Genomic DNA, 17189 nt, shown 5'->3' with positions numbered 1-17189 from the left:
ATTCCTGGAATTGATGGAATGGCTGGAATTTCTGGAATTCCTGGAATGTCTGGAATTGCTGAAATTGCTGGAAATGATGGAATTGTTGGAATTTCTGGAATGTCTGGGATTCCTGGAATTGTTGGAATTTCTGGAATTCATATTTTCCCCTCTGTTGCAGTGACCTGGGCGTGCACGTGGACGGGTTCATCGCCAACGTGGCGCACACCTTCGTGCTCGGCGCCTCCAAGGTGGGTTTGTCATCGGGGGGTGTCTGCTGGCACCTCTGGGTGCCAGGGGAGCCACCTGGGTGCCAGGGAACCACCCTGGGTGCCAGGGGAGCCACCCTGGGACTGAGGGGTGCCAGGAACCACCTGGGGCCTTTGGGTGCCATTGGAACCACCCTGGGACTGAGGGGTGCCAGGGAACCACCCTGGGTGCCATTGGAACCATCCTGGGACTGAGGGGTGCCAGGGGAGCCATCCTGGGTGCCACTGGAACCACCCTGGGTGCCATTGGAACCATCCTGGGTGCCAGGGGAGCCACCCTGGGACCTTTGGGTGCCATTGGAACCACCCTGGGTGCCATTGGAACCATCCTGGGGCCTTTGGGTGCCAGGGGAGCCACCTGGGTGCCATTGGAACCACTCTGGGACCTTTGGGTGCCATTGGAACCATCCTGGGTGCCAGGGGAGCCACCCTGGGACCTTTGGGTGCCAGGGAACCACCCTGGGACCTCTGGGTGCCATTGGAACCACCCTGGGTGCCAGGGGAGCCACCCTGGGGCCTTTGGGTGCCATTGGAACCACCCTGGGTGCCAGGGGAACCACCCTGGGACCTCTGGGTGCCAGGGGAACCACCCTGGGTGCCATTGGAACCATCCTGGGACCTTTGGGTGCCAGGGGAGCCATCCTGGGACCTCTGGGTGCCATTGGAACCACCCTGGGACTGAGGGGAAACCACTCTGGGACCTTTGGGTGCCAGGGGAGCCACCCTGGGTGCCATTGGAACCACCCTGGGACTGAGGGGAAACCACTCTGGGACCTCTGGGTGCCATTGGAACCACCCTGGGACCTCTGGGTCTGAGGTGGCACCACCCTGGGGTGTCACATTCTGAGGTGGCACCACCTTGGAACCTCTGGATCAAAGCTGGCACCACTCTGGGGTGTCAGGATCCGAGGTGGCACCACCATGGAGCTTCTGGATTCAAGGTGGCACCAACCTGGAACCTCTGGGTCTGAGGTGGCACCAATCCTCAGCCTCTGGATCCAAGGTGGCACCATCCCAAAATCTGTGGATCCAAGGTGGCACCACCCTGGAGTGTCACATTCTGAGGTGGCACCATCCCAAAATGTCAGGATTTGAGGTGGCACCACCCCAGGGTCCCTTTTTCCTGCTGGAATTCCCAGCATGAAAATTCCAAATAATTCCCCCAAAATTCCTAATTCCTAATTCCCCAAAATTGCTAATAATTCCCCAAAATTCCTAAAATTCCTAATTCCCCAAATTTCCTAATTCCCCAAATTCCTAATTCCCCAAAATTCCTAATAATTCCCCAAAATTCCAAATAATTCCCCCAAAATTCCTAATTCCCCAAATTCCTAATTCCCCAAAATTCCTAATTCCCATAATTCCTAATTCCCCAAAATTCCTAATTCCCCAAAATTCCTAATTCCCCAAAATTCCTAATTCCCTAAATTCCTAATTCCCAAAATTTCCCCCATTGGAATTTTGGTGGTTTTTGGGGAAAATCCCAAATTTCCCCATTGGAATTTTGGGGAAAATCCCAAATTTCCCCCATTGGAATTTTGGTGGTTTTTGGGGAAAATCCCAAAATTTCCCCATTGGAATTTTGGTGGTTTTTGGGGAAAATCCCAAAATTTCCCCATTGGAATTTTGGTGGTTTTTGGGGAAAATCCCAAATTTCCCCATTGGAATTTTGGGGAAAATCCCAAATTTTCCCATTGAAATTTCTCTGGAATTTTCCCAATCCATATTTTAATTACATAGCAATACCTAAACTGGGAAACTTCTGGAATTCTCTTGGGACTTTTTCCACTTCTCTGCCACATTCCAGAGATTGGAATAAATCCCAAAACATTGAATTTTCATCCCAAAATCCTTCAGAAATCCCAAATTTTGGTGTTTCCCCAAAATTACTAATTCCCCAAATTCCTAATTCCCAAAATTTTCCCCATTGGAATTTTGGTGGTTTTTGGGGAAAATCCCAAATTTCCCCCATTGGAATTTTTGGGGAAAATCCCAAAATTTCCCCATTGGAATTTTGGTGGTTTTTGGGGAAAATCCCAAATTTCCCCCATTGGAATTTTGGGGAAAATCCCAAATTTCCCTCATTGGAATTTTGGGGAAAATCCCAAATTTCCCCCATTGGAATTTTGGGGAAAATCCCAAATTTCCTCCATTGGAATTTTGGTGGTTTTTGGGGAAAATCCCAAATTTCTCCATTGGAATTTTGGGGAAAATCCCAAATTTCCTCCATTGGAATTTTGGGGAAAATCCCAAATTTCCCCCATTGGAATTTTGGTGGTTTTTGGGGAAAATCCCAAAATTTCCCCCATTGGAATTTTGGTGGTTTTTGGGGAAAATCCCAAATTTCCTCCATTGGAATTTTGGTGGTTTTTGGAGAAAATCCCAAAATTTCCTCCATTGGAATTTTGGGGAAAATCCCAAATTTCCCCATTGGAATTTTGGGGAAAATCCCAAATTTTCCCATTGGAATTTTCCCAATCCATATTTTGATTTCATAGCAATTCCTAAACTGTGAAACTTCTGGAATTCTCTTGGGACTTTTTCCACTTCTCTCCCACATTCCAGAAATTGGAATAAATCCCAAAACATTGAATTTTCATCCCAAAATCCTTCAGAAATCCCAAATTTTTGGTGGTTTTTTTCCAGGAAAATCCCGTTTGTGGCCGCAAAGCCGACGTCATCAAGGCAGCTCACCTGTGTGCCGAGGCCGCCCTGCGCCTGGTGAAACCCGGGAATCAGGTGGGAATTTTGGGAATTTTGGGAATTTTGGGAATCAAATAAACTTTTGGGAATTTTAGGACCCAACCTATGGGATTTTGTGGGAAAAATCTGGGTGGAAAATTGAATTTTTTTCAGTTTTTTGGGGTTTTTTTTGATGTGTTGGCTGGAAAAGCTTTGGGGTTTGTCCCAAAATATTTATGGAAATTATCCCAAAATTTATGGGATTTATGGGATTCAAATAAATTTTGGGAATTTTAGGAATCAACACCAAGATTTTTAGGACCCAACCTATGGGATTTTGTGGGAAAAATCTGGATGGAAAATTGAATTTTTTCGGGTTTTTTTTGATGTGTCGGCTGGAAAAGCTTTGGAGTTTGTCCCAAAATATTTATGGAAATTATCCCAAAATTTATGGGATTCAAATAAATTTTGGGAATTTTAGGAATCAACACCAAGATTTTTAGGACCCAACCTATGGGATTTTGTGGGAAAAATCTGTGTGGAAAATTGATTTTTTTCCTTTTTTTTGATGTATTGGCTGGAAAAGCTTTGGAGTTTGTCCCAAAATATTTATGGAAATTATCCCAAAATTTATGGGATTTATGGGATTCAAATAAATTTTGGGAATTTTAGGAATCAACACCAAGATTTTTAGGACCCAACCTGTGGGATTTTGTGGGAAAATCTGCATGGAAAATTGATTTTTTTCCTTTTTTTTTGATGTGTTGGCGGGAAAAGCTTTGGAGTTTGTCCCAAAATATTTATGGAAATTATCCCAAAATTTATGGGATTTATGGGATTCAAATAAATTTTGGGAATTTTAGGAATCAACACCAAGATTTTTAGGACCCAACCTATGGGATTTTGTGGGAAAATTTGTATGGAAAATTTATTTTTTTCGGGTTTTTTTTGATGTGTTGGTGGGAAAAGCTTTGGTGTTTGTCCCAAAATATTTATGGAAATTATCCCAAAATTTATGGGATTTATGGGATTCAAATAAATTTTGGGAATTTTAGGAATCAACACCAAGATTTTTAGGACCCAACCTATGGGATTTTGTGGGAAAAATCTGTGTGGAAAATTGATTTTTTTCCGTTTTTTTTTGATGTGTCGGCTGGAAAATCTTTTGGAGTTTGTCCCAAAATATTTATGGAAATTATCCCAAAATTTATGGGATTTATGGGATTCAAATAAATTTTGGGAATTTTAGGAATCAACACCAAGATTTTTAGGACCCAACCTATGGGATTTTGTGGGAAAATCTGTGTGGAAAATTGATTTTTTTCCGTTTTTTTTTGATGTGTTGGCTGGAAAAGCTTTGGAGTTTGTCCCAAAATATTTATGGAAATTATCCCAAAATTTATGGGATTTATGGGATTCAAATAAATTTTGGGAATTTTAGGAATCAACACCAAGATTTTTAGGACCCAACCTATGGGATTTTTGTGGGAAAATCTGGGTGGAAAATTGATTTTTTTTGGGTTTTTTTTGATGTGTCGGCTGGAAAAACTTTGAGGTTTGTCCCAAAATATTTATGGAAATTATCCCAAAATTTATGGGATTTATGGGATTCAAATAAATTTTGGGAATTTTAGGAATCAACACCAAGATTTTTAGGACCCAACCTATGGGATTTTGTGGGAAAAATCTGGATGGAAAATTGATTTTTTTCCGGTTTTTTTTGATGTGTTGGCGGGAAAAGCTTTGGGGTTTGTCCCAAAATATTTATGGAAATTATCCCAAAATTTATGGGATTTATGGGATTCAAATAAATTTTGGGAATTTTAGGAATCAACACCAAGATTTTTAGGACCCAACCTATGGGATTTTGTGGGAAAAATCTGGATGGAAAATTGATTTTTTTCCGTTTTTTTTGATGTATTGGCGGGAAAAGCTTTGGAGTTTGTCCCAAAATATTTATGGAAATTATCCCAAAATTTATGGGATTTATGGGATTCAAATAAATTTTGGGAATTTTAGGAATCAACACCAAGATTTTTAGGACCCAACCTATGGGATTTTGTGGGAAAAATCTGGATGGAAAATTGATTTTTTTCGGGTTTTTTTTGATGTGTTGGCTGGAAAATCTTTTGGAGTTTGTCCCAAAATATTTATGGAAATTATCCCAAAATTTATGGGATTTATGGGATTCAAATAAATTTTGGGAATTTTAGGAATCAACACCAAGATTTTTAGGACCCAACCTGTGGGATTTTGTGGGAAAAATCTGTGTGGAAAATTGAATTTTTTCCGGTTTTTTTTGATGTGTTGGCGGGAAAATCTTTTGGAGTTTGTCCCAAAATATTTATGGAAATTATCCCAAAATTTATGGGATTTATGGAAAAGTCCTGCTAGGGGTGGGTGATGTTATTTATCTATAAAATTGTGAAATTTTTGGGGTTTTTTTGGTGTTTTATTTGTAATTTCAGAACACACAAGTGACAGAGGCCTGGAATAAAATCGCCCACGCGTTTCACTGCACACCCATTGAAGGTGAGGGGGAAAATGGGAATTTCAGGAAAAGGGAAAAAAGGAATTCAGGGGAAAAGGGATTTTCAGGGAATTTCAGGAAAAAGGGAAAGAGAAAAAGGGAATTCCAAGGAAAAGGGATCATGGAAAAAGGGAATTCCAGGGGAAAGGGAATTCCAGGGAAAAGAAAATTTCAGGAAAAAAGGAAAGGGAAAAGGAGAATTCCAGGGAAAAGGGATCCCAGAAAAAAAAGGGATTCCAGTAAAAGGGATTTCCAGGGAAAAGGGAATTTCAGGGAAAAAAGGGGATTCCAGTAAAAGGGATTTCCAAGGAAAAGGGAATCCTGGAAAAGGGGAATCCAGGAAAAGGGATAAAAGGGAAAAGGGAATTTCAGGAAAAAAGGAAAGGGAAAAGGAGAATTCCAGGGAAAAGGGATCCCAGAAAAAAAGGAATTTCAGGGAAAAAAGGGATTCCAGTAAAAGGGATTTCCAGGGAAAAGGGAATCCAGGAAAAGGGATAAAAGGGAAAAAGAGATTCCAGTAAAAGGGATTTCCAGGGAAAAAGGGAATTTCAGGAAAAAGGGGATTCCAGTAAAAGGGATTTCCAGGGAAAAGGGAATTTCAGGGAAAAAGGGAATTCCAGGGAAAAGGGATCATGGAAAAACGGAATTCCAGGGAAAGGGAACTTCAGGGAAACAGGGAATTTCAGGGAAAAAGGGATTCCAGGGAAAAGAAAATTTCAGGAAAAAAGGAAAGAGAAAAGGAGAATTCCAGGGAAAAGGGATCCCAGAATTTCCAGGGAAAAGGGAATCCAGGAAAAGGGGAATTCCAGGAAAAGGGAAAAAAGGAATTCAAGGGAAAAGGGAATTTCAGGGAAAAAAGGAAAGAGAAAAAGGGAATTCCAAGGAAAAGGAATTCCAGGGAAAAGGGATCATGGAAAAAGGGAATTCCAGGGGAAAGGGAATTTCAGGGAAAAAGGAAAGGGAAAAGGAGAATTCCAGGGAAAAGGGATTCCAGTAAAAGGGATTTCCAGGGAATTTCAGGGAATTTCAGGGAAAAAGGGAAAGAGAAAAAGGGAATTCCAAGGAAAAGGAATTCCAGGGAAAAGGGATCATGGAAAAAGGGAATTCCAGGAGAAAAGGGAATCCAGGAAAAGAATCCTAGGGAAAAGAGAATTCCAGGGAAAAGGGGATTCCAGGGGAAAATGGGAATTTCAGGGAAAAGGGATCACATGGAAAAGGGAATTCCAGGGAAAAGGGGAATAATGGAAAAATGGAATTCCAGGAGAAAGGGATCCCAGGGAAAAGGGATCCTGGGGAAAAGGAAGGCTCTGGGGTTGCTGGGTTGGGATCCTGGAGCTCACCCTGATCCTTTTGCTCTCCCTTTATTGGTTAAATCCCCTGGAATTCCAGGAATTCCCTTGGCTGCCTCCAGAGGGGGCTGGGAATGTTGGGAATGTTGGGAATGTTGGGAATGTTGGGAATGTTGGGAATGTTGGGAATGTTGGGAATGTTGGGAATGTTGGGAATGCCGGGTTGGGCTGGGAAAAGGGCAGGGATCCCCCAAAACCCCCCCATAATTGGGGTGGGAAAAGGGGGAGAATCCCCCAAATCTGGGAATTCCCAGTACAGACCAGTGCAAACCAGTCCATCCCAGTCCATCCCAGTCCCTCCCAGTCCATCCCAGTCCCATCCCAGTAAGGTCAAGTCCCATCCCAGTTCACTCCCAGTCCATTCCCAGTTAAAACCAGTCCATCCCAGTCCATCCTAATTCCATCCCAATCCCATCCCAGTCCCATCCCAGTTTGTTCCCAGTCCATCCCAGTCCCTCCCAGTCCATCCCAGTCCATCCCAATCCCATCCCAGTCCCTCCCAGTAAGGTCAAGTTCCATCCCAGTCCCTCCCAGTCCCTCCCAGTCCCTCCCAGTCCATCCCAGTCCATCCCAATCCCATCCCAGTCCCTCCCAGTAAGGTCAAGTTCCATCCCAGTCCCTCCCAGTCCCTCCCAGTCCCTCCCAGTCCATCCCAGTCCCTCCCAGTAAGGTCAAGTTCCATCCCAGTCCATCCCAGTCCCTCCCAGTCCATCCCAGTCCATCCCAGTCCCTCCCAGTCCCTCCCAGTCCCTCCCAGTCCATCCCAGTCCCTCCCAGTCCATCCCAGTCCCTCCCAGTCCATCCCAGTCCCATCCCAGTCCATTCCCAGTCCATCCCAATCCCATCCCAGTCCCTCCCAGTCCATCCCAGTCCATCCCAGTCCCTCCCAGTCCCTCCCAGTCCCTCCCAGTCCATCCCAGTCCATCCCAGTCCATCCCATTCCCATCCCAGTCCATCCCAGTCCCTCCCATTCCCATCCCAGTCCCTCCCAGTCCATCCCAGTCCCTCCCAGTCCCTTCCCAGTCCATCCCAATCCCATCCCAGTCCCTCCCAGTCCATCCCAGTTCCTCCCAGTCTCTCCCAGTCCATCCCAGTCCATCCCAATCCCTCCCAGTCCCATCCCATTCCCATCCCAGTCCCATCCCAGTCCCTCCCAGTCCCATCCCAGTCCCTCCCAGTCCCTCCCAGTCCATCCCAGTCCATCCCAGTCCATCCCAGTTCCTCCCAGTCCCTCCCAGTCCATCCCAGTCCATCCCAGTCCATCCCAGTCCCTCCCAGTCTCTCCCAGTCCATCCCAGTCCATCCCAATCCCTCCCAGTCCCATCCCAGTCCCTCCCAGTCCCATCCCAGTCCCTCCCAGTCCATCCCAGTCCCTCCCAATCCCATCCCAGTCCATCCCAGTCCATCCCAGTCCATCCCAGTCCCTCCCAGTCCATCCCAGTCCATCCCAGTCCCATCCCAGTCCCTCCCAGTCCCTCCCAGTCCCTCCCAGTCCATCCCAGTCCCTCCCAGTCCCTCCCAGTCCATCCCAGTTTGTTCCCAGTCCCTCCCAGTCCATCCCAGTTTGTTCCCAGTCCCTCCCAGTCCCTCCCAGTCCATCCCAGTTTGTTCCCAGTCCCTCCCAGTCCCTCCCAGTCCATCCCAGTTTGCCGTTGCAGGGATGCTGTCGCACCAGCTGAAGCAGCACGTGATCGACGGCGAGAAAACCATCATCCAGAACCCCTCGGACCAGCAGAAGTGAGAGGGGCAGAAACTGGGGGGCTTGGGGCAGAAATTGGGGGTTTCAGGGGCAGAAATTGGGGGGTTCAGGGGCAAAAATTGGGGGGCTTGGGGTAGAAATTGGGGGGCTTGGGGCAGAAATTGGGGGGGTCAGGGGCAGAAATTGGGGGGCTTGGGGCAGAAATTGGGGGGGTCAGGGGGAAAATTGGGGGGGTACAGGGGTAATAATTGAGGGGCTTGGGGCAGAAATTTGGGGGGTCAGGGGCAAGAATGGGGGGCTTGGGGTAGAAATTTGGGGGGGTCAGGGGCAATAATTGGGGGGTTCAGGGGGAAAAATTGGGGGGTTCAGGGGCAATAATTGGGGGGCTTGGGGCAGAAATTGGGGGCTTGGGGCAGAAATTGGGGGCTTGGGGTAGAAATTTGGGGGTTCAGGGGCAGAAATTGGGGGGAATTTGGGGGCAAAAATTGGGGGCTTGGGGCAGAAATTGGGGGGTTCAGGGTCTGAAATTGGGGGGAATTTGGGGGCAAAAATTGGGGGGTTCAGGGGTAAAAATTGGGGGGAATTTGGGGGCAAAAATTGGGGGGAATTTGGGGGCAAAAATTGGGGGCTTGGGGCAGAAATTGGGGGATTCAGGGGCAATAATTGGGGGGCTTGGGGTAGAAATTGGGGGGGGTCAGGAGCAGAAATTGGGGGCAATAATTGGGGGGGTTCAGGGGGAAAAATTGGGGGGCTTGGGGGCAGAAATTGGGGGGGGTCAGGGGCAAAATTGGGGGGGTTGGGGCAGAAATTGGGGGGCTTGGGGCAGAAATTGGGGGGTTCAGGGTCTGAAATTGGGGGTTCAGGGTCTGAAATTGGGGGAATTTGGGGGCAAAAATTGGGGGGTTCAGGGGCAAAAATTGGGGGGAATTTGGGGGCAAAAATTTGGGGGTTCAGGGGCAGAAATTGGGGGAGTTGGGGCAGAAATTGGGGGGGTCAGGGGCAATAATTGGAGGGTTTGGGGTAGAAATTGGGGGGGTTCAGGGGCAAAAATTGGGGGGCTTGGGGCAAAATTGGGGGGGTTCAGGGGCAAAAGTTGGGGGCTTGGGGTAGAAATTGGGGGGGTCAGGGGGAAAAATTGGGGGGAATTTTGGGTCAAAAATTGGGTTCAGGGGCAAAATTTGGGAGGCTTGGGGTAGAAATGGGGGTGCTTGGGGCAGAAATTGGGGGGTTCAGGGGCAAAAATTGGGGGGTTCAGGGGCAAAAATTGGGGGGCTTGGGGCAGAAATTGGGGGGGTCAGGGGCAGAAATTGGGGGGTTCAGGGGCAAAAATTGGGGGGCTTGGGGTAGAAATTGGGGGGGTTGGGGCAAAAATTGGGGGTTTGGGGGCAGAAATTGGGGGGGTCAGGGGCAAAATTGGGGGTTTGGGGCAAAAATTGGGGGGAATTTGGGGGCAAAAATTGGGGAGGGTCAGGGGTAGAAACTGGGGGGCTTGGGGCAGAAATTGGGGAGAATTTGGGGCAGAAATTGGGGAGGGTCAGAGGTAGAAATTGGGGGGTTCAGGGGCAAAAGTTGGGGGGTCAGGGGCAAAAATGGGGGGAATTTGGGGGCTTAGGGTGAAAAATGAGAGTGGGGTGAGAAATGGGGTCGGGCAGAAATTGGGGGCTTGGGGGCAAAAAGGAGGGGCAAAAATGGGGGTCAGGGGCAAAAATTGGGGGTTTAGGGGGAAAATGAGGGGGTCAGGATGAGAAATAGGGTCAGGGTCAGAAATGGGGGGTCAGGAGAAAAATGGGATCAGGAGGAAAATTGTGGGATCAGCATGAAAAAAGGGAACTCTTGGGGAAAGAAGGAATTTCCAGGAATATTTTGATTTTCCACAAATGCTCTGGAAACTTTTGCTTTCCTAAAAAATCCTGAATTCCCATCAATGCTTTTTGACGCTTTCCTGGAAGTTTTTCCCAGCAGAATTCCCAGATTTTCCTGCCTTCCCAACCCCTTTTTTTTTGTTTTTTCCCCCTTAGGAAGGACCACGAAAAAGCCGAATTTGAGGTGCACGAAGTCTATGCTGTGGACGTGCTGGTCAGCAGCGGCGAGGGGAAGGTCAGCCTGTGAATCCCTGACAAATCCCAGGGAATTCTCAGCTTCCAGAAGCTTCCCAGGTTCTGGAATTTTCCGTTTTGCAGGCCAAGGACGCGGGGCAGAGAACCACCATTTACAAGAGGGACCCGTCCAAGCAGTACGGGCTGAAGATGAAAACCTCGCGCGCCTTCTTCAGCGAGGTGGAGCGGCGCTTCGACACCATGCCCTTCACCCTCAGGTGGGAATGGGAATTCTGGGGCTGGGGTCCCACCTGGGATACCTGGATGGGGCTGGGATACCTGGATGGGGCTGGAAATTCTACCTGGGGTACCTGGATGGGGATGGAATCACACCTGGGGTACCTGGATGGGGTTGGGGTACCTGGATGGGGCTGGAAATTCTACCTGGGGTACCTGGATGGGACTGGAATCACACCTGGGGTACCTGGATGGGGCTGGGGTCCCACCTGGGGTACCTGGATGGGGCTGGAATTCCAGGGAAATCCCTGGGATTTCCTCAGCGAGGTGGAGCGGCGCTTCGACACCATGCCCTTCACCCTCAGGTGGAAATGGGGCTGGAATCACACCTGGGGTACCTGGATGGGGCTGGGGTCCCACCTGGGGTACCTGGATGGGGCTGGAAATTCTACCTGGGGTACCTGGATGGGGCTGGAGTACCTGGATATAGGGCTGGGGTCCCACCTGGGGTACCTGGATGGGGCTGGAAATTCTACCTGGGATACCTGGATGGGGTTGGGACCCTACCTGGGGTACCTGGATGGAGATGGAATCACACCTGGGGTACCTGGATGGGGCTGGGGTCCCAGCTGGGGTACCTGGATGGAGATGGAATCACACCTGGGGTACCTGGATGGGCTGGGGTCCCACCTGGGGTACCTGGATGGGGCTGGGGTCCCACCTGGGGTACCTGGATGGGGTTGGGGTACCTGGATGGGGCTGGAATCACACCTGGGGTACCTGGATGGGGCTGGAATCTCACCTGGGGTACCTGGATGGGGATGGAATCACACCTGGGGTACCTGGATGGGTCTGGGGTACCTGGATGGGGCTGGGGTCCCACCTGGGGTACCTGGATAGGGATGGAATCACACCTGGGATACCCGGATAGGGCTGGGGTCCCACCTGGGATACCTGGATGGGGCTGGGGTATCTGTATATAGGGCTGGAATTCCAGGGATTTCAGTGGAATTTCCACTGAATTCCAGAGGTTTCAGTGGTGCTTCGACACCATGCCCTTCACCCTCAGGTGGAAATGGGGCTGGGGTCCCACCTGGGGTACCTGGATGGGGATGGGGTACCTGGATGGGGATGGAATCACACCTGGGATACCTGGATGGGGCTGGGGTCCCACCTGGGGTACCTGGATGGGGCTGGGGTACCAGGATATAGGGCTGGGATTGAAGGGATTTGAGCTTCTTCAGCGAGGTGGAGCGGCGCTTCGACACCATGCCCTTCACCCTCAGGTGAAACTGGGGCTGGGGTCCCACCTGGGGTACCTGGATGGGGATGGAATCACACCTGGGGTACCTGGATGGGGCTGGGGTACCTGGATGGGGCTGGAAATTCTACCTGGGGTACCTGGATGGGGCTGGGGTCCCACCTGGGGTACCTGGGTAGGGCTGGAATAGCAGGGATTGGAGCCTTTGCCAGGCAGGTGTGTGTAGGTGTTGGCTCAGGTGTGAGCTCAGGTGTGCCCAGGTGTGCACTCAGGTGTGCCCAGGTGCACTCAGGTGTGCCCAGGTGTGCCCAGGTGCACTTTCAGGTGTGCTCAGGTGCACTCAGGTGCCTCCAGGTGCACTCAGGTGTGCCCAGGTGTGCTCCCAGGTGCACTCAGGTGTGCCCAGGTGCACTCAGGTGTGCCCAGGTGTGCCCAGGTACACTTTCAGGTGCACTCAGGTGTGCCCAGGTGCACTCAGGTGTGCCCAGGTGCACTTTCAGGCACTCCCAGGTGTGCCCAGGTGCACTCAGGTGTGCCCAGGTGTGCCCAGGTGTGCTCAGGCGCGCTGTCCCCTCAGGGCGCTGGAGGACGAGAAGAAGGCGCGCATGGGGGTGGTGGAGTGCGCCAAGCACGAGCTGCTGCAGCCCTTCAACGTCCTGTACGAGAAGGAAGGTGAGTGGGACACCTGGGGACACCTGGGGGGACAGGGGGGACAGGGGGGGACACCTGGGGGACACTTGGGGGACAGTGGGGGGGACGGGGGACACCTGGGGGACACCTGGGGGACAGGTGGGACAGGGGGAGACACCTGGGGGACACTTGGGGGGCAGGGGGGACAGGTGGGGACACCTGGGGACAGGGGGGGTAGCGGGGGACAGGGGGGGACACCTGGGTGGACAGGACGGGAAGGGTGGACCGGGGACACTGGGGACAGGGGACGGTGGGGGACATGGGGGGACACTTGGGGACACTGGGGGACATGGGGGACGGACATGGGGACACTGGGGACGGGGACAGGGGGGACACCTGGGGGACAGGGGGGGGACAGGGGGACACCTGGGGGACAGGGGGGACACCTGGGGGACAGGGGGGACACCTGGGGACAGGACAGGGGGACACCTGGGGACACCTGGGGACACTGGGGACAGGGGGACAGGGGGAGGGACACCTGGGGGACAGGGGGGGGACAGATGGGACACTGGGGACAGGGGGGGACACCTGGGGGGACACTGGGACCTGGGGACAGGGGACCGGGGGGACACCTGGGGGACAGGGGGGACAGTGGGGACAGGGGGGGACACCTGGGGGGACAGGTGGGGACACGGGGGACCTGGGACAGGGGATGGACATGGGGACAGGGGCAGGGGACGATAGGGGCAGGGGACAGGTGAGTCCTGGGGCAGGTGAGGGCGGATCCAGGTGAGTTTGGAGCTGCAGAGCCGCTCACAGCAGGGATTGCAGGTCCTGGCAGGTGTGAGGAGCAGTGATTGAAGGTCCTGGCAGGGCCGTAGCCCAAGTTTACCCTCAGTGCCCATTACCAGGACGCCCCAGGTCCTGGCAGGGCCATAGCCCAGGTTTAACCTCCAGGTCCTGGCAGGGCCATAGCCCAGGTTAATAGCTCAGGTTAACCCCTCAGTGCCCATTTACTCAGGATCGCCTCCAGGTCCTGGCAGGGCCGTAGCCCAGGTTAACCCCCAGGTCCTGGCAGGGCCGTAGCCCAGGTTAACCCCCAGGTCCTGGCAGGGCCGTAGCCCAGGTTAACCCCCAGGTCCTGGCAGGGCCGTAGCCCAGGTTAATAGCCCAGGTTAACCCCTCAGTGCCCGCAGGTCCTGGCAGGGCCATAACCCACTTAACCCCTGTGTGCCCGCAGGGGAGTTCGTGGCCCAGTTCAAGTTCACGGTGCTGCTGATGCCCAACGGCCCCATGAGGATCACGAGCGGCCCCTTCGAGCCCGAGCTCTACAAATCCGACCTGGAGGTGCAGGACGGCGAGCTCAAGGTGAGCTCCTCATTAATATTCATCATTAATAAGGCTAATATGCAAATTAAGCATCTGTAGAAACATCAAATTAATTTGTTTCTATTCCCATATAAAATACTCATAGGAAAAATGTATCTGTTTAGTGGTTTTGTTAATTATATTGGTTATTAATAGTTGTATTTTCTTGGGAAATAAAACAGAAAATACATTTATAATAGTTATTGGTATTGATGGATTAATTGCTGATCAATAAGAAATAATTTTTTATATAAAAATAATTTTAAAACTAAATTTTTACATGTAATAAATATAAAATAGCATAAATTATGTCTAAATAAAAATATAATAAATAAAAGTCTCTATAAATGTATACAGTTATTAATGTAAATATATAAAGATAAAAATAGCATTAATTATATAGTCTAATTAATAACCTATTAATAGTCTGTATTATATATTTATAAGAATAAGTCTAATTAATAGCCTATATTATATATATAAATATATAAAATATTTCTGTATAAATATATATAAATTTATACAACTATAAATATAGATAACACATAGTCTAATTAATATATAAAGATAGAAGCAGTACATTTATATCTACATATGACATCTTAATTAATATATTGTAGAGTAAAAGAGTAGCAAATTAATATTGATTGAATATTAATAACTGGAATAATAATGGAAATATTGATAATTAAAATGGGAATAATTGAAGTATTGTTATTGAAATATTTAATATTGAATATTTACTAATTGAAAGATGATGAAAGAAAAGTTTCAATTACATTAATAAATCAGGAATTAATTTTAAAATAAATTTATTATTAATTTATTATTAATTATTAACTTTAAAATGAAGTAAATAAAATTAATAAATAAAATATTGATACATAATAAAGCAGCACCTTCCCAGGGTTACCTGTCCTTGCTCCCATGGAAGGGAGACAAAGGAAAGGGAACCAAACCCCCCCAAAATCACCCAAATTTTTGAATTTCTTATCCCAAAAAACCCATTGGGATCATTTCCCACCTCCTCACCCTTCCCTCCCTTCCAGGCCCTTCTACAAAGCTCTGCCAGCAGGAAGACCCAGAAAAAGAAGAAAAAGAAGGTAAAAATCAATCACATTTTATGTTTAAAATGCCCAAATTCAGAATTTGGCGGTGTTTTCATGGGAAATAACCTGAAAAAATCCCTGAATTTGTCCCCACAGGCTTCCAAAAACGCTGAAAACGCCACCACGGGGGAGACGGCGGAGGAGAACGAGGCCGGCGATTGAGAAACCCTTGGAGTTCTCAAATCGCCCCTTTTATCCCCAAAACAAAAAAACCCAGAAAAAAACAAAATTCCATCCGGAAACGAAAGAATCTGGTGTTGGTCCAGGCAGTCTGGAATTCCCACAGAATCCAACAGCTCCCGTTGACTTTGCCAAGGAGGGAGGAATCTCTCGGTCACTTCAGACTTCCAAATGAAAAAAAAATAATTAAAAACACCCCAGAAAGAGCAGCAAAAAAAAAAAAAAAGAATAAAAATTAGGAGTGAAAGTCGCTATTAAATCTTTAATATTCCTCATGTTTGGAGAGGTGAATTTGTAAAATCCAGGGAGAGGGAGTGGAGGGAGCTGCTGATTCCTTCCTCCTCCTCTTTATCCTGCTGCCTTTTTAAATTTTTTTAATTTTTTCCCTTTGGAAATTTTCACAAAAAAAAAAACCCCAAAAATACCCCAAGTGATTCCACCCAGAAAAGTGCCCTGTGCGAGCAATCCGGGATTTTATCTTTTCCCTCTTTGGGATTGTACTTTAAAAATTGGGATTAAAAACCCCCAAATTTTAAGTTCCCCCCATCCACCCACTCACCCACCAGGAGCCTTTTCTGCCTCTGCCTTGATTTATGGGATTTCAAAAGAAAAAAAAAATCGCTATTTTTTAACACAAACTGGTTTTTAAAATAATCCAAACCCTCGGGAAGCCGCCGACATTCCGGCCTTTTGCGGAGCTGAATTCCCTAAAAAAAACCCCGGGTTTGGGTGTTTTTTATCCTTCCCAATATCCCCGGGAGCACATTCCACCTTTTTCCCCAGAGGGTAATTTTTATTTCACTTTTTCCCTCAGGATTCTTTGCTAATTTTGAGGGGAAAAAAAAAGCAACAAAAAAAAAAAATCCCACCAGAATTCCTCAGGGGAGAGGTGAGGGAAGCGCTGATCCGGGATAGGCCCGAGCCTAGGGGTATCGCTCTTTTATAGTCAATTTTTTACAAAAAAACCACATAAAAACGAGAAAAAAAAGCCGATTAAACGCCGTCAGTTGAATGTTTGAGGTTTTTTTTTTCTTTGCCGGTACCCCTGGTTCTTTTTTTCCCTCATGTTTTTTGGGAATTCTGATTCCCGCCTTACCCAACATTCCCGGGCGTTCTCCGCAGGCCGCGGTGCTTCCTCGTCCAAATCTGAGTTTTCCACCCCAAAATAAAAAAAAAAAAACAAAAAACTCCACACGTGCAAATGTTACCAAAGTCAAATAAAAGAGAATAAACGATGCGATATTGGATTTTATTCCGGTTTTTTTTTTCTTCAGTCTTTTTCTCTGGGGATTTGGGATTGTGGGGTGGAACCGGCCTGGACAGGTTTGGTGTTGGAAATGGGATTTTTGAGGGGAAAATGCTCAATTTTGAGGGGAAAATGTTCATTTGTGAGGGGAAATTTATCATTTTTGTGGGAAAAATGCTAATTGTTGAAGGAAAGTGCTAATTTTTGGAGGGAAAATGCTGATTTGTGAGGGAAAACTGCTGATTTCTGTGGGGGAAAAGTGTTCATTTTTGAAGGAAAACCACTCCTTTCTGAGGGGAAAGTTATCATTTTTGTGGGAAAAATGCTAATTATTGAAGGAAAGTGCTAATTTTTGGAGGGAGAATGCTGATTTCTGAGGGGAAAATGCTCGTTTTTTGAGGAGAAAATGCTCATTTCTAAGGGGAAAATGTTCATTTTTGTGGGGAAAATGCTCATTTTTGAGGGAAAAATACTGAGTTTGAGGGGAAAAGCCTCATTTTTGAGGGAAAAGTGCTCACTTTGAGGGGAAAATGCTGATTTTTAGGGGAAAAACCCCCAAATTTTGAAGGGAATAACCCTCAATATTAAGGAAAACCACCCCTCATTTTGAGGGA

General features: G+C 48.1%; 1 protein-coding gene across 1 annotated transcript in view; it reads left to right on the top strand.

Moving 5' to 3' along the window:
- The window catches only part of PA2G4 (proliferation-associated 2G4), a 34444-nt gene extending 18903 nt beyond the window's left edge, over positions 1–15541 (top strand). Inside the window, exons 4-13 of the mRNA XM_064734991.1 lie at positions 161–230; positions 2895–2987; positions 5399–5462; positions 8468–8546; positions 10527–10605; positions 10689–10822; positions 12620–12714; positions 13913–14040; positions 15090–15143; positions 15246–15541. Coding sequence (XP_064591061.1) covers positions 161–230; positions 2895–2987; positions 5399–5462; positions 8468–8546; positions 10527–10605; positions 10689–10822; positions 12620–12714; positions 13913–14040; positions 15090–15143; positions 15246–15311 — 862 coding nt within the window. The 3' untranslated portion in view covers positions 15312–15541. The remainder of the gene's footprint in view (positions 1–160; positions 231–2894; positions 2988–5398; positions 5463–8467; positions 8547–10526; positions 10606–10688; positions 10823–12619; positions 12715–13912; positions 14041–15089; positions 15144–15245) is intronic.
- Positions 15542–17189: the final 1648 nt, after the last annotated feature.

Source organism: Zonotrichia leucophrys, chromosome 29 (genome assembly GCF_028769735.1).
Source record: "Zonotrichia leucophrys gambelii isolate GWCS_2022_RI chromosome 29, RI_Zleu_2.0, whole genome shotgun sequence".
Taxonomy (NCBI): domain Eukaryota; kingdom Metazoa; phylum Chordata; class Aves; order Passeriformes; family Passerellidae; genus Zonotrichia; species Zonotrichia leucophrys.
This window is presented reverse-complemented; position numbering and strand designations above follow the sequence as displayed.